The sequence below is a fragment of the Saccoglossus kowalevskii genome, chromosome 13, assembly GCF_978046115.1.
Source record: "Saccoglossus kowalevskii chromosome 13, keSacKowa6.1, whole genome shotgun sequence".
NCBI lineage: Eukaryota > Metazoa > Hemichordata > Enteropneusta > Harrimaniidae > Saccoglossus > Saccoglossus kowalevskii.
Window position 1 is genome coordinate 3,533,156 of NC_140653.1, and position 24,893 is coordinate 3,558,048.

The 24,893-nt window shown below is 34.5% G+C and overlaps 1 protein-coding gene across 1 annotated transcript in view; it reads right to left on the bottom strand.

The window, feature by feature from the left end:
- The window catches only part of LOC102805172 (integrator complex subunit 3-like), a 43,076-nt gene that overhangs the window by 6,112 nt on the left and 12,071 nt on the right, over nt 1-24,893 (bottom strand). Inside the window, exons 7-25 of the mRNA XM_006822255.3 lie at nt 24,116-24,257; nt 23,566-23,695; nt 23,311-23,408; nt 22,680-22,727; nt 21,773-21,916; nt 18,152-18,239; nt 17,641-17,720; nt 16,060-16,151; nt 13,866-13,957; nt 13,231-13,419; nt 12,664-12,790; nt 11,912-11,978; nt 11,193-11,296; nt 10,526-10,570; nt 10,173-10,292; nt 2,500-2,596; nt 2,275-2,334; nt 2,105-2,173; nt 326-401 (exon numbers count right to left, since the gene is read on the bottom strand). Of these exons, the coding sequence (XP_006822318.2) occupies nt 326-401; nt 2,105-2,173; nt 2,275-2,334; nt 2,500-2,596; nt 10,173-10,292; nt 10,526-10,570; nt 11,193-11,296; nt 11,912-11,978; nt 12,664-12,790; nt 13,231-13,419; nt 13,866-13,957; nt 16,060-16,151; nt 17,641-17,720; nt 18,152-18,239; nt 21,773-21,916; nt 22,680-22,727; nt 23,311-23,408; nt 23,566-23,695; nt 24,116-24,257 (1,868 nt within the window). The remainder of the gene's footprint in view (nt 1-325; nt 402-2,104; nt 2,174-2,274; nt 2,335-2,499; nt 2,597-10,172; nt 10,293-10,525; nt 10,571-11,192; nt 11,297-11,911; nt 11,979-12,663; nt 12,791-13,230; nt 13,420-13,865; nt 13,958-16,059; nt 16,152-17,640; nt 17,721-18,151; nt 18,240-21,772; nt 21,917-22,679; nt 22,728-23,310; nt 23,409-23,565; nt 23,696-24,115; nt 24,258-24,893) is intronic.

A 24,893-nucleotide genomic window follows, 5' to 3' on the forward strand; every position in this document is an offset into this window, starting at 1 on the left:
AAACAAAAACAAATATTAAAAATAGCATAAGCTTAGTCCTACCATTTCGTCCACCCTATATAACTTTGCAGAATATTCATATCTATTATTCAAAGAACATTGAGCATTGTGACATAATATGTCATCCAATTTGAATTTGTTTGTTATGATTTATCGAGCTCTGTTCTTTAACTTGATGTCTTGTACTTTTGGGCCAAAGGCTTATAGTGTAAAAATTAATATCATAAAAGTTATATATGGCAAAATATTGATGCTATTTAACATCATCAGAATATAATGAAAACAGGAATGCACAAATTAAGTTACGATAACCATATTAATTTACCAATAGTCTTTACTAAATCTTCTTCTTTGAACATTACCAGATTACCTTGCATGATTTCACAGATCAGGTCTTGTAACTGGTAAAAGTGAAAGAAAGATATTAATTACAAAATGAACTGAAGTGCTGAACAAAAATACTTGTACTGTGTAGGTAGGTGGAAGGGAGGATCCCATGTGGTAGATAGTGTCATACTATATCCATGACAGGAGACAAACACAGTTACAATAATGACCCTGACCTGTTACAATGTTACATACATTTTTACATTTAAAAGATAGCTTCGTTGTTAGCAATTCACATTACAATTAAAGAACTGAAGATATCATTAGAAAATGAACAATATGTATAGTATCAATACAATGGGACTTGCTGTTTTCAACAAGAATTCAAAAATATCATTTTTCACCATAAATGACATAAATAATCATCAAAATTAGAGAATTGAAGATATCATCATGAATTGAACAAACCTAAGAGAGGTCTACCCAAGGTACATATACACAAAGTATCGAAGCATTGAGGCTTGTAGTTTTCAAGAAGAAGTCAAAAAAGTAAAATATTGACACAGACGACGACGAACAATCACTCATATGCTAAGCTCTGCTTGACAAAGTCAACAGCGGAGCTAATAAAAAGTCTCATAACAATTATTCCGGACAAGAGAACATACTATAGAATCATTAAATTTTGTTTTATTTCATGTTTTTTCATGTATATTTTGCAAATTCAAAACAAAAAATGTCGCAGCAATAAGAAATAAGTTGCATACATCACATCACATCTTGGCATGTCTCAGGTGCAATTAAAAATTTTTATTAAATATAAGTAAAGTTCACACAAGGCATTTCTATAAACCTGTTTTACTAAAATTTACTCTAGAATTATACAAATACCATGTAAATAATGGGAACATATTAATGGTGCGGGGGTAGTTCCTTATTTGATTTAAACGAGTGAGTTTTTACTGATACGGTACAACACTGTTACACCATTTTGTTTTTTATTGTTTACAAATAGCATGCAATAACATTTGATTTGTCATGTAAATATAACTACTTACCACTAGTGGTCATTGAAGAGTGACAGTAAATATAACTACTTACCACTAGTGGTCATTGAAGAGTGACAGTAAATATAACTACTTACCACTAGTGGTCATTGAAGAGTGACAGTAAATATAACTACTTACCACTAGTGGTCATTGAAGAGTGACAGTAAATATAACTACTTACCACTAGTGGTCATTGAAGAGTGACAGTAAATATAACTACTTACCACTAGTGGTCATTGAAGAGTGACAGTAAATATAACTACTTACCACTAGTGGTCATTGAAGAGTGACAGTAAATATAACTACTTACCACTAGTGGTCATTGAAGAGTGACAGTAAATATAACTACTTACCACTAGTGGTCATTGAAGAGTGACAGTAAATATAACTACTTACCACTAGTGGTCATTGAAGAGTGACAGTAAATATAACTACTTACCACTAGTGATCATTGAAGAGTGACAGTAAATATACACATTGTATTGTGTTCACTTCATTGTTGTATGAGTGAGATATTTTGAATGTGTGAAATGGATGCTTGAAAAAATGATGAAATTAAAGACACACGAATATTTAACGGTTGTACAGTATTTATGCTACTGGATACCCTGAACCAATGTCTCAATCCCCCCGGTAACACTGTCAAAAGACATTGATTAAATATTGCTTTACCATACATTTAAATTCACCCCTGACAGAAATGAAATTTGCATAGGAATGTTACTAACCTGCGATGCATCAATACAAGACACTATAATATGTAAAAGATCTGTGTTTCCAAGAGTAGCATCTGAAAACTAACAAGCAACAGAAAGTGGAATATTAATTGAATTTTATTTTTTGAATATAACACACTAACACACAGTGATCCATACATAGTATGACTAAGAAAACCTACCTGATTGTAGACTGGTGTAATAAGGTAACAAAGCAACTGTATATCATCTTCCTGACATGTCTACAGAAAAAAAAGATAGTTGAAATAAAGATTATGAACGTAACAGTAAGTCATTCTAACTCTGATAAACGATTGCAACATAACTATCGTCAAAAATAATAATATTTTAATGATAATGCAGTCTACAATTTTATGTAAAGTTTGGTTATGATAAATAGAACTTACCTGAAAATCTCTCTTGAGACACACTTCTAAATCACCAGATTCAGAGTTTTTACAGACTTCTTCATATACATAGAGTTTACTTTCTTCTACTTTACTACTGTGAAGTGTAAGCACACATCACATATGTAAAGATAAACGAGTGGTAATCAAAATGTCACCAAGTGATATTAACAGGCGATAACATACAATGTCATCACGATTGTTGTCAGGCGATGTCATCATGATCTGTCGTCAGGCAATGTCATCATAATATGTCGTCAGGCAATGTCATCATGATATGTCGTCAGGCGATGTCATCATGATATGTCGTCAGGCGATGTCATCATGATATGTCGTCAGGCGATGTCATCATGATATGTCGTCAGGCGATGTCACCATATGTCGTCAGGCGATGTCACCATGATATGTCATCAGGCGATGTCACCATGATATGTCATCAGGCGATGTCACCATGATATGTCGTCAGGCGATGTCACCATGATATGTCGTCAGGCGATGTCATCATGATATGTCGTCAGGCGATGTCATCATGATATGTCGTCAGGCGATGTCATCATGATATGTCGTCAGGCGATGTCATCATGATATGTCGTCAGGCGATGTCATCATGATATGTTGTCAGGCGATGTCATCATGATATGTCGTCAGGCGATGTCATCATGATATGTTGTCAGGCAATGACATCATATGTCGTCAGGCAATGACATCATATGTCGTCAGGCAATGTCATCATATGTCGTCAGGCAATGTCATTATGATATGTCGTCAGGCAATGTCATTATGATATGTCGTCAGGCAATGTCATTATGATATGTCGTCAGGCAATGTCATGATATGTCGTCAGGCAATGTCATCATGATATGTCATCAGGCAATGTCATCATGATATGTCGTCAGGCGATGTCATCATGATATGTCGTCAGGCAATGTCATGATTGTCGTCAGGCAATGTCATGATTGTCGTCAGGCAATGTCATGATTGTCGTCAGGCAATGTCATCATGTTATGTCATCAGGCAATTTCATCATGATAAGTCGCCAGGCGATGTCATCATGATATGTCATCAGGCGATGTCATCATGATATGTCGTCAGGCGATGTCATCATGATATGTCGTCAGGCGATGTCATCATGATATGTCGTCAGGCAATGTCATGATTGTCGTCAGGCAATGTCATGATTGTCGTCAGGCAATGTCATGATTGTCGTCAGGCAATGTCATCATGTTATGTCATCAGGCAATTTCATCATGATAAGTCGCCAGGCGATGTCATCATGATATGTCGTCAGGCGATGTCATCATGATATGTCGTCAGGCGATGTCATCATGATATGTCGTCAGGCGATGTCATCATGATATGTCGTCAGGCGATGTCATCATGATATGTCGTCAGGCGATGTCATCATGATATGTCGTCAGGCGAAGTCATCATGATATGTCGTCAGGCGATGTCACCATGATATGTCGTCAGGCGATGTCACCATGATATGTCGTCAGGCGATGTCACCATGATATGTCGTCAGGCGATGTCACCATGATATGTCGTCAGGCGATGTCATCATGATATGTCGTCAGGCGATGTCATCATGATATGTCGTCAGGCGATGTCATCATGATATGTCGTCCGGCGATGTCATCATGATATGTCGTCAGGCGATGTCATCATGATATGTCGTCAGGCGATGTCATCATGATATGTCGTCAGGCGATGTCATCATGATATGTCGTCAGGCGATGTCACCATGATATGTCATCAGGCGATGTCACCATGATATGTCATCAGGCGATGTCACCATGATATGTCGTCAGGCGATGTCACCATGATATGTCGTCAGGCGATGTCATCATGATATGTCGTCAGGCGATGTCATCATATGTCGTCAGGCGATGTCATCATGATATGTCGTCAGGCGATGTCATCATGATATGTCGTCAGGCGATGTCATCATGATATGTTGTCAGGCGATGTCATCATGATATGTCGTCAGGCGATGTCATCATGATATGTCGTCAGGCGATGTCATCATGATATGTCGTCAGGCGATGTCATCATGATATGTCGTCAGGCGATGTCATCATGATATGTCTTCAGGCGATGTCATCATGATATGTCGTCAGGCGATGTCATCATGATATGTCGTCAGGCGATGTCATCATGATATGTCGTCAGGCAATGTCATCATGATATGTCGTCAGGCAATGTCATCATGATATGTCGTCAGGCAATGTCATCATGATATGTCGTCAGGCGATGTCAACAAGTCATGTCAGCAGTTCATGTCAACACGGTTACTAAAAAAGACGGTTAGGAAACAAACCATGTTCTTTTCATTGGATGTGTGTCGTGGGTAAACATTTGAAAGAAAAGACGCACTAATCTGTGATAAAGATAGGGTAATCATTAACATAAAATGTAGACAGGAAATCAAGTTCATTGCAATCAAAACTGTAAGCCATTTTTTTAAATCTGTGTCGATGCTAAAGTGTAAGTTGTTCCAGTGAATCCTGACAAAACAACTCGCTCAGTTTAAACTCAATACAAATTTGCATTTTCGTTTCGAAAGTACAAGATCAGCAGAAAACAAATAAAATCAAAGAAAGCTTAGAAAGAACTCCCGTGTGCTGAGAGTATTGAAGACACATTAAAAATTAATTCAAAATTACTTGTACATGAGATATTGATGGAAAAGCTGAAAACTAATTATGTAAATCAGGTAACTAATATGAACAGAACAGAACAAAAAAATTATGAATTATTATGCTAATTAGAGAATTAATATTAATCAAAATTAATCAGGCCTGTCTATTGTCCTAGAACATTTATGTACCAAATTTTATTACAATGTGAAGATCAGTAATTGAGATATCAGTGTTAATTAATTATGCATATATACTGATATTACCCTAAAAACTATCAGGTCTGTGCAGTGTCCTATGACATCTATGTACCAAATTTCATTGAAATGTGATTACTACTTGAAATATCAAAAGCTGAAAATTAATTAATTATGCAAATTAGGTAATTAATATGTACTCGTATTACCCTAAAAACTATCAGGTCTGTGCAGTGTCCTATGACATCTATGTACCAAATTTCAATGAAATGTGATGATTACTACTTGAAATATCAAAAGCTGAAAATTGATTAATTATGCTAATTAGGTAATTAATATGTACTCGTATTACCCTAAAAACTATCAGGTCTGTGCAGTGTCCTATGACATCTATGTACCAAGTGTCATTGACATGTGATGATTACTATTTGAAATATCAAAAGCTGAAAATTAACAAGTCATTGTCAATGACACGTCCCCGTTCCGTTCATATTTGCGTGACGTATACATTCAAAGCAGATCATGACCGAAATGCACCTGCATATGTACAACACATTGTGCTAAATCTGAACAAAATCCATCCATGCATGACTGAGATCCGGTTCTGGAATTGTGAAAATACGTGATTTTGATGCATTTTCGGCCTTAAAATGGCCATCATTCCGCTATTGTTAAGCAGATCATGAAACAAAGGCACATATCTATTTGTGACATGATGTACCATGTGTGTGTGAAGTTTGAACTTGATCAATCCAGACATGTCTTGAATACGGATCCAGAACTGAATTCTTTAACAAAATGGCCGCCAGTCGGCCATTTCGAACTTGATCCGAAAAAAAAAAAGACGTGCATCAAGGTCCTATTATGTTTAATGTATGTACCAAATTTGAACAAAATCCATCCATGCATAACTGAGATCCGGGTCCGGAATGGTGAAAATGTGCGATTTCAATGCATTTTCGGCCTTAAAGCAGCCGCCATTTGGCTATCATTAATGAGATCATGAAACAAGTCATTGTCAATGACACGTCCCCGTTCCGTTCATATTTGAGTGACATATACATTCAAAGCAGATCATGACCGAAATGCACCTGCATATGTACAACACATTGTGCTAAATCTGAACAAAATCCATCCATGCATGACTGAGATCCGGTTCTGGAATTGTGAAAATATGTGATTTTGATGCATTTTCGGCCTTAAAATGACCATCATTCCGCTATTGTTAAGCAGATCATGAAACAAATGCACATATCTATTTGTGACATGATGTACCATGTGTGTGTGAAGTTTGAACTTGATCAATCCAGACATGTCTTGAATACGGATCCAGAACTGAATTCTTTAACAAAATGGCCGCCAGTCGGCCATTTCGAACTTGATCCGAAAAAAAAAAAAGACGTGCATCAAGGTCCTATTATGTTTAATGTATGTACCAAATTTGAACAAAATCCATCCATGCATAACTGAGATACGGGTCCGGAATGGTGAAAATGTGCCATTTCAATGCATTTTCGGCCTTAAAGCGGCCCCCATTTGGCTATCGTTAATGAGATCATGAAACAAATGCACATACATATTTGTGACATGATGTACCTTGTGTGTGTGAAGTTTGAACTTGATCAATCCAGACATGTCTCGGATACGGATCCAGAACTGAATTCTTTAAAACAAAATGGCCGCCAGTCGGCTATTTCGAACTTGATCCGAAAAAAAAATGACGTGCATCAAGGTCCTATTATGTTTAATGTATGTACCAAATTTGAATGAAATCCGTCCATGCATAACTGAGATCCGGGTCCGGAATGGTGAAAATGTGCGATTTTGATGCATTTTCGGCCTTAAAGCGGCCCCCATTTGGCTATCGTTAATGAGATCATGAAACAAATGCACATACATATTTGTGACATGATGTACCTTGTGTGTGTGAAGTTTGAACTTGATCAATCCAGACATGTCTCGGATACGGATCCAGAACTGAATTCTTTAAAACAAAATGGCCGCCAGTCGGCTATTTGGAACTTGATCCGAAAAAAAAAATGACGTGCATCAAGGTCCTATTATGTTTAATGTATGTACCAAATTTGAATGAAATCCGTCCATGCATAACTGAGATCCGGGTCCGGAATGGTGAAAATGTGCGATTTCAATGCATTTTCGGCCTTAAAGCGGCCGCCATTTGGCTATCGTTAATGAGATCATGAAACAAATGCACATACATATTTGTGACATGATGTACCTTGTGTGTGTGAAGTTTGAACTCGATCAATCCAAGCATGTCTCAGATACGGATCCAGAACTGAATTCTTTAAAACAAAATGGCCGCCAGTCGGCCATTTCGAACCCGATCCAAAAAAAAAATGACGTGCATCAAGGTCCTATTATGTTTAATGTATGTACCAAATTTGAACAAAATCCATCCATGCATAACTGAGATCCGGGTCCGGAATGGTGAAAATGTGCGATTTTGATGCATTTTCGGCCTTAAAATGGCCGCTATTCGGCTATCGTTAATCGGATCATGAAAAAAATGCATGTGCATATGTCCCATATAAGGTGTGATGTATGAGTGAAGTTTGAACTTAATCGGTCCATGCATGTTCGAGATACAGGTGATCACGGACGCACGGACGCACACAGGGCAAAACATAAGTCCCCGTTTTCGGACTGCGTCCGAACGGGGACTAATTAATTATGCAAATTAGGTAATTAATATGTACTCATATTACCCTAAAAACTATCAGGTCTGTGCAGTGTCGTATGACATCTATGTACCAAGTGTCATTGAAATGTGATGATTACTACTCGAAATATCAAAAGCTGAAAATTAATTAATTATGCAAATTAGCTAATTAATATATACTTATATTACCCTAAAAACTATCAGGTTTGTGCAGTGTCCTATGACATCTATGTACCAAGTTTTATTGAAATGTGATGATTAGTACTTGAGATATCAGTGGAAAAGCCGAAAATTGATTAATCATTATGCAAATTAGGTAATTAATATTGCACAGATTTTTACCCAAAACTAATAAAATCTGCGCATTAGTTTGGAGCATCTGTGTGCCAAGTTTCATCAAAATCCAATGAGTGGTTCTTTAGATATCAGTGGAACAGGCATGGAACAGCTAAAAATCAGCTAATTATCATGCAAATTAGGTAATTAATATGCATGGATTTTTACCAAAACCTAATCAAATCTGCGCAAGGCCCAGAGCATCTATGCACCAAGTTTCATCAAAAACTGATGTATGGTTCATGAGATATCAGTGGAACAGACGGACACACATACACACACACACATACACACATACTTGTATTGCTATATGTTCCGAGGACTTCATTGGATTAACTTTTAATATAGTTGAATTAACTTTTAATATAGTTGCGATATGAACTCTATTAAAATGCGTTCCTATATAGGGTTGCGTTTTAATTGGAGTTTAATTAAACTCAATTACAATGCAATACAATGGAGAATTGCATTTTAATTAAGTTTAATTAAACAAGAGTTTAATATCCCGTGACTGAACATAGAAATGTTTGCGAAGCTTAGGTTTAGTATCGGGGTAAGGTATGGTACAATTATATTAATATTAATATAACGTGAACCATACCTTCCCCCGATACTAAACCTAAGCTACACAAAACGTATTAATAATCGAATTAACTATTAATATAAATTATGTTTTCCGAGGACTATGAAAAAGGTCCTCAGAAGGTGTGTATTGCTTTCGTAAGTAGCTATATATCTGTATTTTTGTCCTCGCAACATATAGCAATCCAAGTACACACACACACACACACACATACAGACACACTAACTGCAAAGATTCCCTTTTTGTGCTTCGCACACGGGAGTCAAAAACCAACAACACATGATTAGAAAAAAAGATGTCAAAGAAACCAAACAAATGTTTATATTTCAGCCATGCGAAAGTTTTAATGAGAAGACATGATACCAGATACATTTTGTTAGAAATAAACAAAATATGCAATAAGATGACTGAAATGACCCACCCTTGCTCTACAAATGCATTAAGCACACCAAATATGCAACAACAGGCAGTTCCAATGAAATTAAGATCAGTTAAAAAGGGTTTGAAAAATTTATTTTGGCGAAGAGACTGCTAGAAAGTTGTACCGAGAGTTCAACGTGTCCAAAAAATTTTGTGTTGACTGAAACCGCATTTAACGGCACGCTGAATATTGCAACATGAACAATTTGCCAAAAAACTGAAACAAGGACAGACAAGAACAATTAAACAGGCATTTTATGAAACTGGCGGAAAATATTGATTACCGGTACATTTTAAACGATTTCCACGGCGTATACAAAAAAAGTGTAAAGACTTTAAACAAAATGGCTGATGAAGTGACGCGAAAGCACAACGATAAAATTTACTCTAATAAGCCCCCGAATCGCATACAACCGTCATAAGTATGCACAGTAGTATACTAAAAATTCATTTGGTAGTATTTTTTATAATATAATGTATTTTAACATAATGACTTAGGGGTTAGAATTTTCGTCACTTTTTATTCCGGGACCCAAGCTTACTTTCATGACAACAGTGAAAACGATTCTGAATGTTATCACAGTCACAAAGAGTACTCATCCAAAATGTATGTATAGTTTTTTGTAGAGCTTGTGCACTAAACGTGGGTATTCTATCGAAAACTAGCTGAAATTTTCAAATTCGCAGGACATCAAGTAATCGACACAAATGATACACGCATCCTTGAGGGATTAGGTAGATTCAAACCTTTTAACAATAGCGTTTCCTAACCGTCTTTTTTAGTAACCGTGATGTCAACAACCACAACAAATACTCACCTTACAATTAGAAAATAGAGTAAATGATATCCAATCTGTGGATGCTTTTCATACATGTGACATACTAATGTTAACAACTGGATAGGACAAGCATCTTCCTCAGGACTCTGACTTATATTCCTAGATTAATGATAAAGTCATGAAAATGAAACATTCTGCAATAACTGTTTCTACATCTCTGAATTCAAAAGCACAAAAATTTACATTTCCATTTGAGAGTTACAGTTTATGGTAGAAGTTTAAGCTACATGAATATTTTTATGAGTGTCTCCCCTTCAATCCCAATGCGTGATCCTGAAAAATTATTATGTTTTAAAATGAATAAAAATAAAAGAAACTTAGAAAAAACATACCTGAATATTACAAATACTGGTTTTGAAATAGACTCCAGCAGATTCCTGTAAAAATGTGACAAGGCATAATATATTTATTGTAATATTTGTAAAGTTTTCATCTTCTATAAATATATTCATACTGGAAATGAGTGCAACTGCATACAGTACCACAGACGTAAATGTTTTCTACTGCCCTGTAATATAAATAATACTACGTTTTGGCTCCTCTAATATTTTCCTTCAGGAATGGGGATACACTTAAAACTTGGCCTGTATGGGTTCTCTAGTAAACACCCTTGGCCGTATGGGGTCTCTAGTAAACACCCTTGGCCTGTATGGGGTCTCTAGTAAACACCCTTGGCCGTATGGGGTCTCTAGTAAACACCCTTGGCCTGTATGGGGTCTCTAGTAAACACCCTTGGCCGTATGGGGTCTCTAGTAAACACCCTTGGCCGTATGGGGTCTCTAGTAAACACCCTTGGCCTGTATGGGGTCTCTAGTAAACACCCTTGGCCTGTATGGGGTCTCTAGTAAACACCCTTGGCCCTATGTGTCTCAAACATGAACTAAAACTTTGATTCCAACCTGGCTGTTAACTCACATAGCTTTTTTTTCAATTGTTTCAATTTTTTAAATGTTACAATTATATTTTAATTGTATGACAAAGCAGGGGATATTTACTCACTCTTCTGATAGTTCCTGAGGAATCAATTCTCCGTTAAAATGGTCTTTATATAATTGTAACAGTAGAGATGCCAGTGGTGCTGCTTGCTCACTGTCAAACTCATCCTAAAGTGGAACACATTAAAAACAATTATTTGAATAATTTAGAAAACAGAAATTCAAAATTACGCAGAGCTTTTATCCAATCAAAGATGTGTAGTCACACATCCGATCATTCATGTTATTCATTCTTGTTATTTATTATTAATTAAGTTTTGTAAATTCTTTTGGTATAAATGATTTCTATGTTGTACTATGCATAAACAGTTAAAATAAGAAAATACAATTTTAAATTATTGTTGAAACATCACAAATTAAATAGATACTGTAAATGAATTAATTGTTCACTGGGTTTTAATTTTGCTATTTTTGCTGATAAGTAAAATCTGCTAAATTAAATCTGTCAACATGTAAAATAACAATAACACTCATTGTTTCCTTCACAAATTTGTGAAATTAAAACCCAGTGAATATGCTCAAAACATCAAAATAGTGAAATTAAATGTCAGTGAAAATAATGGTTTTACAGTACATTTTCACTGGGTGTAAAGAAGTAATAGAATTATTTCTGGTGAAATTCTTACCATTTTTGGTACTTTTCGGTGAATGTGACCACCACAAAGACATAAGTGGTCATATGCCTGGATGCAAACTTGAAAGTAGCATAGATTTATTACTCACCATTTCCAAAATTGCTCCACAAAGCGTTTCCATAGTTTCACACTGTGATTCTGTATCAACTAACTCTCTTCAGAGAGAAAAACAAACGAAAAACACTGATATTAGTGAGAAAAAAAAATTCAGAAATCCATGAAAATAAATGTAACAAATACTTGTCTACCATAAACAGTACATATTCATGATGGTCTAGGACATCCAAACAGAGTTTGAATTTAAAGTACTGGAAAATACTTTATTTTTGCTAGAATTAATTTTCGCTGATTTCTGACGAGTTGAATGTGAAATTTACCAATCATTCCTTCAGAGAAAAAAGCAAAAATGAAGTATTTTGCAGTAATTATATTATTTACATTGGATGCAAAGTTTTCAACTTTTTTTGCATAAAAGTTGAAAATGTTGATGAAAAAAAATATGAGTGAATCAAAACAGACCAATTTACATAAAATCACTTCTGAATCATTGTTATAAATGATTTCAAAGATTTCAAAGATGAGGGTACACTTGGTGTGATATAAGATGAAGATCTCAAATGAATTGACGAAAGGTCATATTCAGAGATGATTACAAAATCCTAAAACAGATGTACATGTACTAGAAATACTTAAATGCAAATGAGTAAATCTATAAAAGAACTGGTTAGTGTTCATCACTCACTTTTCTTCAGAAAGTTTCCTAACAGATGTACATTTCTAGAAATACTTAAATGCAAATGAGTAAATCTATAAAAGAACTGGTTAGTGTTCATCACTCACTTTTCTTCAGAAAGTTTCCTAACTACGTCTTTGAGTTCATCAGACAACTGATCTACACACTGATCAATGTCTACTTCTTCCAGGTCTCTGATTGGTCGGAAGAAATATTCCTGTACCTTCAGTTTACCTAAAAGGTACAAGATAATGTAGGTAACGCTCCATTAAATATGCTTAACACACATTCCAGGGCCATCTACTTGGTGAGCACTGGTTGCATTATAACACACATTCCAGGGCCATCTACTTGGTGAGCACTGGTTGCATTATAAACACACATTCCAGGGCAATCTACTTGGTGAGCACGGTTTACATTATAACACACATTCCAGGGCCATCTACTTGGTGAGCACTGGTAGCATTATAAACACATTCCAGGGCATTCTACTTGGTGAGCATAGTTTACATTATAACACACATTCCAGGGCCATCTACTTGGTGAGCACTGGTAGCATTATAAACACAGATTCCAGGGCCATCTACTTGGTGAGCACTTTCATTATCTCTCCAAAGGTAGAGCGGGGATCACCATCCAGGCAAACACTATGTGACCAATAGACTCTTTTTTACCTTTATCATCGTCCTCATCATCACTGAATGTAGCTTCATCAAATTTATTCGGAATGTCACTATCTGAGAAATCAATGTCTTTATTTATCAGTGGTTGTATTGTTGGTGGTAGTGTGTTCGATGGCGGAGGTGTTGTTGGTGACTGAGGCGGTGGCGTTGTGGTTATAATTTGCTCTGAGTCTTTTATAGCTGAAAGAGAACACAATAACTAATAAGTATATGACTGAATTTGAATTAAAACAGGAAGTGAAATAAAAAAAAAATTAATTCTAGTAGATCAACAAGATATTTGAAGTATAGCAGATTATTATCATAGCGATCAATTCATATTTATGAAAGTTGAATCATCTTGATAAATAAATGTATGATTTTTGTTTTAAATTCAGTTGAAAAGAAAGACCTAAAGGTTTACTTATATAGACATCATTCAGATTTTGGATCCAATTAAGTATGAATGGTACCAGTAGCTATTTTAATCAACTGTTTTTCAGCATTGTCTGAAACAGAGTTTATGACAACAACAACTCATCTAAGCAAAAAGCAATGATTTTTGAATGTGAATCTTTGAAAACATAAAATATGCAATTATACATGAGGCAGCTAGAGGTACCCTATAAGAATAAACTTTTAATTACCTTCAGCTGAGCAAAATTCACTAAAGTTTTCCCTAATCATGGATCGCAATTCCTTATCTAACTTTGCATTATCCAATAATGGTAGGAGAGATCTGAGAACAACATATTAAAATACATAATATAAACAATTATAATATCTCACCGTTGTTACACATGCTGTGATTGGTTGAGACTCTGTCACATGACATTGAATAAAAATGGATATTACTTGGGTATATCACATGGATGACGTCACTAAAACGACTGCGCAACGATACTGCGCATAACAAATTGTCGTTCACTACACTGGTGCTGCCCCGGCCACTGTCGTTTCAGGGTTGCTTTCAAGGTTTTGAAGGAACTTTAGTCATCCGAAATAGGGTATTTTTTATATGAAGCAAAAACGTACGCCAAGACCACCACATTTGTACACATTCAACGCCAATGCTAACCGAACACGCTCTAAAGCTATGTGGCTTGAGAATAGGTGTGATAACTTTAGTGAGAAAGTTATTTCAGTCACTTGCACGGCACTCTGAAGAGTGATCAAATAACTTGAGTTTCATTTCAAAAATGTTATTCTTGATAATTTGAGTGATTCACACTGCTGAAACACGGTTACTAAAAAGAGTATTCGTGGCTGAAAATAACATTTACTGAGTGTATTTCGTTGTTTTTTTCAGCAAACAATGTATGTATGTTATTGAGTAATGTGAAACTTGTTATAATAGATAAAATAAAATATTGCATACTTCAATATAAGTGTTGTTATTTTGTGGGAGAGCGGATGTGAGTGATGTATGGTAGATGTGATTGTCATGGTAGATGTCTGTTCGATGTGATAAAATAAATAACACATGCCTTCGGCTCTGGCATCATCAATATTATGGTCATGACAACCATCCCTTGGGCAGGCAACAATTCGTGATATTACCCCCACAAGCATGTGTTATTATTTAATTAGAACACTTTGCCACACTTGGTCATGTGACCTATTCGGACCATAAGTGTGGCTGTTACACATGAAATAGCACGGCTACTCATGCTAGTAACTATACAAACAATGTAGGTATTGTATGAATGACAGATCAGATATCAATTTTTATTGTAAACAATAGTACCAACATAAGAATTAGTATTCATTTAGGTCAAATCATAAAACATTATAAACTATAGTTTTCTATTTCAAAATAGTAGATTAGTCTGCATACTAAATGTGCATTTATCAAATCAATTAAAAGTCAAAATATTAACAACCCAATGTGATGTATCAGTAGATCTGTGATGGAATGAAGCAGGAGTACATGAGCAGGCCTTACTGTGGTCACTACAATTCTTTGAAGCTGTCAGTAAAATCAATACAATTATCACTCCAATGTAGCAAAGCCAAATCTGTCTGATGCTAAATTAGACAATGGACATACACCTGTTTTGTTCATTTTGTTTCACCACCAAGAACCACAAACATATCAGAATATGTGTTCAAACTAAAATTAGTGTATTTTTCTGATAAAATAGTACCATTAAATATAATAGTTTCATGGAATGGATTATCAGGGCTTTGCGAATAGGTTGACACTTTGAACACTTTCCCAATACACACATTTTCTTGGACCTGCTTGCTCTAGGTGTCTTTCAGATAAATACTGTGTTTGGTTTTCTTGTTGAGTTCAACCATAGACTACGTCTTTCAATAACGTCTGTACAAGTACCTGAGAATTGCTTTATTGTATTGATTTAACCAGGACAGCAGTTTTAGCAATGTTGCTGTCTTCAAGAAACAGTTATTTTTTTGCAACCCATAGAAGAAGTTGATAAACCTTGTCTGCCTTCCATCAAGCTATCATAGAAAACTACACAACTGTTATACAGTTGCTGAACTCAGAGTTGACGTTTGGCTCTGAATAATGGTTTCCAAAAAAGAATTGACCATGTGTTGAAATCTGGCTTTGTAACATTGTTATGATTGTGGTTTTTATTTTACTGCTAATTTTATAATATGTCAAAGCTTTGGTTATAACTACAAGTGAATCAATATTTTCATTGTTTGAATAATTGTGGTAAAAGTAAATGTCTTGAGTAAATTAAAACTGACAAGAAAATATGAAATATTTCGAAGGGTATCCAAGCAACTACCGTATTTGACCTTGCACTTGTATTCTTAACAATACTACACATGACTACATAGTAACCAAAATGTCGGTCTGATACTCACGGCAGAACTCTTTTATCTAAAATTGATTTCAGGGCTGTTTTGACTCCTTGATGCACCTGAGATTCTAGTGGTGGATAGAAATTTGGCATTATCTGTAGAATTAGAAAAAAAAATAGTTTAACTCTGGTGACCTTGCCTTTGTTGTATAATATAATTCCCTTTATCATAGTTTGTTTCAATATAAATATGCATTGTCATAATTATTTTGAATACAAACAAGTTTTAAGATTGAAACAGTAGTGGGAAAGCAGTCTACCAAATATCCTTGATTGATGTAAATATCTTACAAAAACATTGGTTATATATTTATATATATTATATATTTTTGGCTGAACAGAATGAAAAATTGTAGTTGTATGCATTGTTTTATTCATTCACAGCACATATTGGGGACAGAATATACGTGAGGGAGGTATAATTCATGGCACATATTGGGGCCAAAATATGTCTTTACAGGGAAATTATTATTCATGCGAGGATAGAATGTAAATTTGAATAGATAGGAAGAGCATTATTTTTGTTCTGATAACTTTGGACTAAACAGACATAGTTTTCTCTCGGCTTTGGATCAAAAGTTTGGCACCCAAAGTTTTATTCATAGGAGTGCTCATATCGATTATCTGACATCTTGTTTTCTGTTAAGATTTTATTGGTAGGTTTGCAAATGTGTATCAGACTGTGCAACAACTCTCTCCATGAGTTGGTTTGAAACCCAGTCTAGTATTTCCATGAGATTTGGGAGATACATCTCCAATGATATTGATTACAAGACACACCAATTGCACACATACACCAATGCATATTCCCACAGGGACCAGTGACCTTTGAATATGTATCATCAATAATAATTGAAATAGAAAGTCAAATTTTTTTATCAGATTTTGACTACTACTTTTTCAATTTTTGCATGATATTTTTACACGGGACAGCACTAAGGGAAGATTTTATGCTGATGCAGTAGGTGACCAAGTTTGATAAAGTTTGAAATAGAATTAGTAGAGTTATTGTGCACACATTAGCAATTATTAACAACGCGGACAGACATTTTTCCCTTAAAATACTTTTTCCTTTCATCTTTGATGATACAAGCAAGGTAAAAACACTAGTGCTCTTGTCTTTGTCTACATCAGTTTTAAACAGGTGCCTCACACAATTTTTTTTTTTTTCAATTTTGCATATCAGTAAAGTGCACCCACATGTGGTAGAATAGAGACATGTTTGTTTTCTATTAAAAAGGATGTTTTGCTGATCAAAGCAAACTTTAATGCATGTATTATTTAATAAATATTGAATATGGAGCCTTTTTCTTGTTTTTATGGTATTAAAATAGTCTTAATATAAACAAAAATTACAAGAAAAATAACAATATGTTACCACATCATTATAAAATTTTTCCTAAGATGAGAGGAAAAATTCTTTTTTCTTGTAAAGTGTAGCAGGCAGGCACAGTTCTCAACATGATAATGGTCAATATGAACAATAACAACGGATTTACTTATTCATCTGTTGTAAAAATGACAAAGTGACAAAAATTATCAATTTGATATTGGTCTACATAGTTATAACAGGTGTTCAACTTACCCTACATAAAAAATCCAAGAGGGTGGCAGTAATGGCTAAATGTGATCTCATTGAGTGGTGCATTACCAGTATTGCTGGTTCTACAGAATATAAAGACAGACAAAATGTAAGCAGATAACAATGACATTATAAACACCAAGGGCAGACACACTTTCTGATTACAAACAAAATTGACTAACAAATATTTCCATAATTTACAATCATATATTGTTAAAAATTCTTGTATAAATAGTTTCTAATTACACATGGATGGGATTTTCACAATAAATAGTTATAATAAAAAGTGTGACAATTTGTCTCTGATGGTGCCAGTTGTAGGGTGGTTTCAATATTAGCCTTAAGGTAGCCTGAACAAGTGTCATCAAACATTTATTATTATTTATCATTAAATTTAGTAAGATTGTTTTCAACTTTAATTTTCAGATAGATATTTTGTAAAATTTATAATTTGAAACCAATGTATGAGCCCAATGTAAATATTAATTAAGGTTCCGTAAATAATAATACTTACCAATATTCATGATATTGTCTAGTCTTGGTTGATAAAATAACCAATCATAGAACAATGCCAGTTTGGCACTAGAGGCTGCCACATTAGACTGAAACCAAATACACACACATTTTACTATAAATGAATTAATTATTCACTGGATTTTAATTTCGTTATTTTCGCTGAAAAGTAAAATCTACTAAATTAAATCTATGTGAACATGTAAAATAACAATAAAACTGTTTCCTTGACAAATTCGTGTAATTAAAACACAGTGAATATGCTTAAAATATCAAAATACCGATAGTGAAATTAAATGTCAGTGAAAATAAATGGTTTTACAGTAAAATTGGACTGAAATCAAAGTCCACACATACTATGAATAACAATCCATACATTCTGAAAACAAATGTATTTATAAACAACCATACTAAATGATTTGGTGCTGCATCTGAATAAAAAGTCACATGCATACATCTTATGATAATATTTTTCTGAGGTCAAAAGATGTTGGAATTGAGTATCACAGTTAATGAGGTTGAATTGAGTACGAGGATACCCCCCCTCATAACTGTCTAATACAAGTAGTGTTGTGATGCCATTAATAAGCTCTATGAATAAGTGATAACCACGCGATGAATATTATTTGTCTTGATTCAAGACCTTATTTACAAGTCATTGAAAATGACACAGTCCCCGTTCTCTTTGTGCTCGTCATATTAAAGCAGAGGGGTTGTCGCGAGCGTGTCCTTGAAACTTGAGTTCCAAGTGGCGTATACAACAGATTGTTTATTTACATCAAAACACGTGTTTCGTGTCGTAGTAATATGGCCAAAATAAAAACAGTCGTTATTCGGCCATCTTTGATCTGATTATGAAACACACTGATATGTAAGATGTATGTGCCAAATACGAATGAAAATAGTACATAAATTGTGGAAATATAGTAGTAAGGCCAAAAAGTCAGATGGCTGTCAATTGGCCATCCTTGACCAGATTTTGAAACAAATTGTCATGGACATGCATCCTAACATGTATAAAGTACATGTATGTGCCAACTTTGAATGAAAACTGACAGAGCACGTCCAAGATACCGTATAAAAAAACAAAAACAAGATGCCTGCCAGTCGACCATCTTTGATCCAATTGCGAAATAAATCGTCATGGACATGTATCCTAACATGTATAATCTATGTACCAAGTTTGAATGACAACTGACAAAACATGTCCAAAATACAACATTTTCAAAAAACAAGATGGCTGCCAGTCGGCCATTTTGAATCGAATCGAATCGAACCACTGCATGTGCTTATGTCCCACATGAAGTACTAGGCACATGCAAAGAATGAACGGAATCGGTCCAAGGGATTCTGAGATATGACTCTGGACGGCCGCACAGCTGGACGGAGACTGAATTGTAAGTCCCCGTTTTCGGACTTCGTCTGAACGGGGACTAAAAATATAACTGATGTGATCATATAACGCAATATAGTGCATGAAATAAATTAAATGTTAACAATGAAGACTTTTTCAAACCCAAATTTTCTAAATGTGTTACTTTGCAGTGATTTTCTAAATGTGTTACTTTGCAGTGATTTTCTAAATGTGTTACTTTGCAGTGATTTTCTAATGTGTTACTTTGCAGTGATTTGTGTTACTTTGCAGTGATTTTCTAAATGTGTTACTTTGCAGTGATTTTCTAAATGTGTTACTTTGCAGTGATTTTCTAAATGTGTTACTTTGCAGTGATTTTCTAATGTGTTACTTTGCAGTGATTTTCTAAATGTGTTACTTTGCAGTGATTTTCTAAATGTGTTACTTTGCAGTGATTTTCTAAATGTGTTACTTTGCAGTGATTTTCTAAATGTGTTACTTTGTAGTTATTTTCGAAATGTGTTACTTTGCAGTGATTTTCTAAATGTGTTACTTTGCAGTGATTTTCTAAATGTGTTACTTTGCAGTGATTTTCTAAATGTGTTACTTTGTAGTGATTTTCGAAATGTGTTACTTTGCAGTGATTTTCTAAATGTGTTACTTTGCAGTGATTTTCTAAATGTGTTACTTTGCAGCGATTTTCGAAATGTGTTACTTTGCAGTGATTTTCTAAATGTGTTACTTTGCAGTGATTTTCTAATGTGTTACTTTGCAGTGATTTTCTAATGTGTTACTTTGCAGTGATTTTCTAAATGTGTTACTTTGCAGTGATTTTCTAATGTGTTACTTTGCAGTGATTTTCTAAATGTGTTACTTTGCAGTGATTTTCTAAATGTGTTACTTTGCAGTGATTTTCTAATGTGTTACTTTGCAGTGATTTTCTAATGTGTTACTTTGCAGTGATTTTCTAAATGTGTTACTTTGCAGTGATTTTCTAAATGTGTTACTTTGCAGTGATTTTCTAAATGTGTTACTTTGCAGTGATTTTCTAATGTGTTACTTTGCAGTGATTTTCTAATGTGTTACTTTGCAGTGATTTTCTAAATGTGTTACTTTGCAGTGATTTTCTAATGTGTTACTTTGCAGTGATTTTCTAATGTGTTACTTTGCAGTGATTTTCGAAATGTGTTACTTTGTAGTGATTTTCTAAATATGTTACTTTGCAGTGATTTTCTAAATGTGTTACTTTGCAGTGATTTGTGTTACTTTGCAGTGATTTTCTAAATGTGTTACTTTGCAGCGATTTTCTAAATGTGTTACTTTGCAGTGATTTTCTAAATGTGCTACTTTGCAGTGATTTTCTAAATGTGCTACTTTGCAGTGATTTTCTAAATGTGTTACTTTGCAGTGATTTTCTAAATGTGTTACTTTGCAGTGATTTTCTAAATGTGTTACTTTGCAGTGATTTTCTAAATGTGTTACTTTGCAGTGATTTTCTAAATGTGTTACTTTGCAGTGATTTTCTAATGTGTTACTTTGCAGTGATTTTCTAAATGTGTTACTTTGCAGTGATTTTCTAAATGTGTTACTTTGCAGTGATTTTCTAAATGTGTTACTTGATTTCTGTTATTTGTTGACAAAGTCTGTGAGAAATTATTTCAATGCAATTATTAGTGACATAATTTGAAAGAGATGCCATACCACTATAGAGTAGTCACGTCATAAAGATAACATTTTTATACTTTCAAATTTAACAAAAAAATGAGTAAACAAAAACTGGAATAGTGACAGACATAGGTAGTAAGTTGGTTGATTAACTGTTTGATTGATTGATTAGTTTATTTATTTAAAATCCTAACTTTTATACACACACCCTAATAAGTATACTAAGTAATAAGGAGACATAGCCTCGACTAGCTTTTCTTTAGCTAACTGCTGTTTCCCAGCCATACATTTTAAAATACTACTATTTATGTAGTTATTTATTTGTAATTAGCAATCAGTTTTATTTGCCCAATTTATTTATATACTTCTGTTAATTTTCTCTGTTACTGAGAAATAAATTATTAATTATCAAAAAAATATTTATAAGCCCTTGTGAAATTATTTCAAAGTCATAATTGTTATAAACACGTCTGTCGTTATTTTTGTTTTTGTTTACTTATTTGTTTGCAACATTTGAAAGTATACATGAATAAGATGAAATGCTTAGTGAAGTTATTTGAAACAAACACTATCTGTGATATTGTGAGAACATATGAAACTTACTGTACAGGTTGTGAGCAGCCAGCCAATCACAGCCCATCGTGGTATGATATCCGAACAGAGTACTTCATTCGACGGGTGAATGACACCACAGATAAACCGTATTAAGTCACATCGTAAAGACTGACTTTCTGGTGTAGACAGATACTGTTAGGAAATAGGAATATGTAAGAAACAAAGTAAAATACATTTATACTCACAATAAAGTTAGTAATCAAGTTTTTCTGTGATATAAAAGGAAGACCATTATTATCATCAGTATTGATTTAGGCTGTTCATCAGACTCTAGCTATTATATATCACATACCGGTAAGAATATACAATGTTACAACTACACTGGTGGATTTTTGTTCGTCACACTGGTGATAATCTAAAAACATAAATTACATAAATACTGGGATATGTATAATAACCCTTCATAGCACGCAAGGTAAAGAACACCAATTGTATCTTCTATTCATTCATTTAGGTTGACATTTTATGGTGATTATAAGATTATATGGTTTAAAAATGCTTTGATAACAAATTTGGCAAAGATTCTAAACTACTTAATATATACAAGTTTTAAGCAGCTTTAATGGATAACAAATTTACTCAATTGTAACTACAAGACGCATGTTTATGCCGAGTCAACAGTAACACATATACATCTCTTTTCATCAACAATGATAAGCATAAATAATGTTTTTGAAAGTTTTACATCATTCAAAGCAATGCATACATACACAATCAAAGAATGAAATTGAACTGTACTTGTAAATTTTGCAAAAAACCCTAACTTAAAAGTCATGCATGGTAATTATGGTGGTTGTATTAATTTGAAACAAAAAATCAGTGACAAACATTAACAACATCAAATACACGATTTCCAATTTGTTGTCTGTGTATTGCATATTACCAATGTACTCACCAATCTCTGAAACCATTCCTGGTAACGTTTTTGCTGACCAAACTTTACCTGTACAAAGAAGACAGAGAGAATCAGAAATGGAAACCATGATTCAGATAAATGTCTCAGGATACAAGGTAGATACACTACATGGTAGTGCTAAGACTTGAAACAATGGATTATTTTTACCTTTCTTTTCACAGGGCATGGTTAGACAAACCCACCTTGGATGTGAGAAACACTAAACTGACATATCAGAAAACTCACCTTGGATGTGAGAAAGACTAAACAAGCATATCAGAAACTCATCTTGGATGTGAGAAAGACTAAACTGCCATATCGGAAAACTCACATTTGATGTGAGAAACACTAAACTGACATATCAGAAAACTCACCTTGGATGTGAGAAACACTAAACTGACATATCAGAAAACTCACCTTGGATGTGAGAAACACTAAACTGACATATCAGAAAACTCACCTTGGATGTGAGAAAGACTAAACAAGCATATCAGAAACTCATCTTGGATGTGAGAAAGACTAAACTGACATATCAGAAAACTCACCTTGGATGTGAGAAACACTAAACTGACATATCAGAAAACTCACCTTGGATGTGAGAAACACTAAACTGACATATCAAAAAACTCACCTTGGATGTGAGAAAGACCATTTTATTCTCCATGTCAGGAGTAAGGCGACATACAAGAAATTTTCTTGATGTTCTCTGGTTGAGTAACTGCACCAAACCTAGCAAAAATGAAACAAGAGCATTTGATATATGAAATGTATTTGGTATAATCTGTTAGCTTCACACATTTCATTAAACTTGTTATTTGTGTTTACTATGATTGACTAAAATGACCAATACACTATTATAATGTCAATAACTAAGCTTCTGCTTTACCTGTAAACTGTGGACTTAATATTTGTGGATTGTGAAGAATATCTTTCCAGAGTTTCTGTACCTCTGGTATCCTAGCAACACTTTGCAATAACCGAACTAAGTCACGACCGATGGTGGAACAATCCATGAACTGAAACATATAATGATAATAACAATGTTTATTTAACCTTTTCACCTCCAGACTTTCTCGCCCTAATTATTCTACACCTTTTTCTTATATTCTACAATATTTCTGGTAACAACTCAATTTTGGAGCCAACAGACCACCAAATTTAAGTCCATTTTCAGTTTTTACTAAAAAAATGTGGCTGTTTTTGTCCAAATCTTCTGAAGGAAATAGATACTATAACCAGGAGTATGGTGTTATGAAAAGAGGGAACTGGTTAGAGGGAAAGAGACAATGATGTGATAGAAACTCAGTGAATCTTGTTGAGACATTCTTGTTGCCTGAAAATCACTTTGACTTGTTTCAACAATTAAAGACATATTGGTGAAAACCATCACCATGACATATATCATGTAGTGTATCAGCATTAGAGGACAAACTAACCTTTTCTCGCATCAAAGATACACAAAAATCTACTTCTCTTTGCCTGAGATTGGACAAAAGTTGACTGCTATGATCTTCGATCAGACGAAGGTAAGTGTAAACAGCAATTGGAATAAATGACGGTTGCTTGTCTAACCATGCTCTGTGAAAAGAAAGGTAAGTGTAAACAGCTACTGGAATGAATGAAGGCTGTTTGTCTAACCATGCCCTGTGAAAAGAAAGGTATGTGTAAACAGCCACTGGAATGAATGAAGGCTGCTTGTCTAACCATGCCCTGTGAAAAGAAAGGTATGTGTAAACAGCCACTGGAATGAATGAAGGCTGCTTGTCTAACCATGCCCTGTGAAAAGAAAGGTAAGTGTAAACAGCTACTGGAATGAATGAATGAAGGCTGCTTGTCTAACCATGCCCTGTGAAAAGAAAGGTAAGTGTAAACAGCTACTGGAATGAATGAATGAATGAAGGCTGCTTGTCTAACCATGCCCTGTGAAAAGAAAGGTAAGTGTAAACAGCCACTGGAATGAATGAAGGCTGCTTGTCTAACCATGCCCTGTGAAAAGAAAGGTAAGTGTAAACAGCTACTGGAATGAATGAATGAAGGCTGCTTGTCTAACCATGCCCTGTGAAAAGAAAGGTAAGTGTAAACAGCTACTGGAATGAATGAATGAATGAATGAATGAATGAATGAACGAATGAATGAATGAATGAATGAATGAATGAATGAATGAATGAATGAATGAATGAATGAAGGCTGCTTGTCTAACCATGCCCTGTGAAA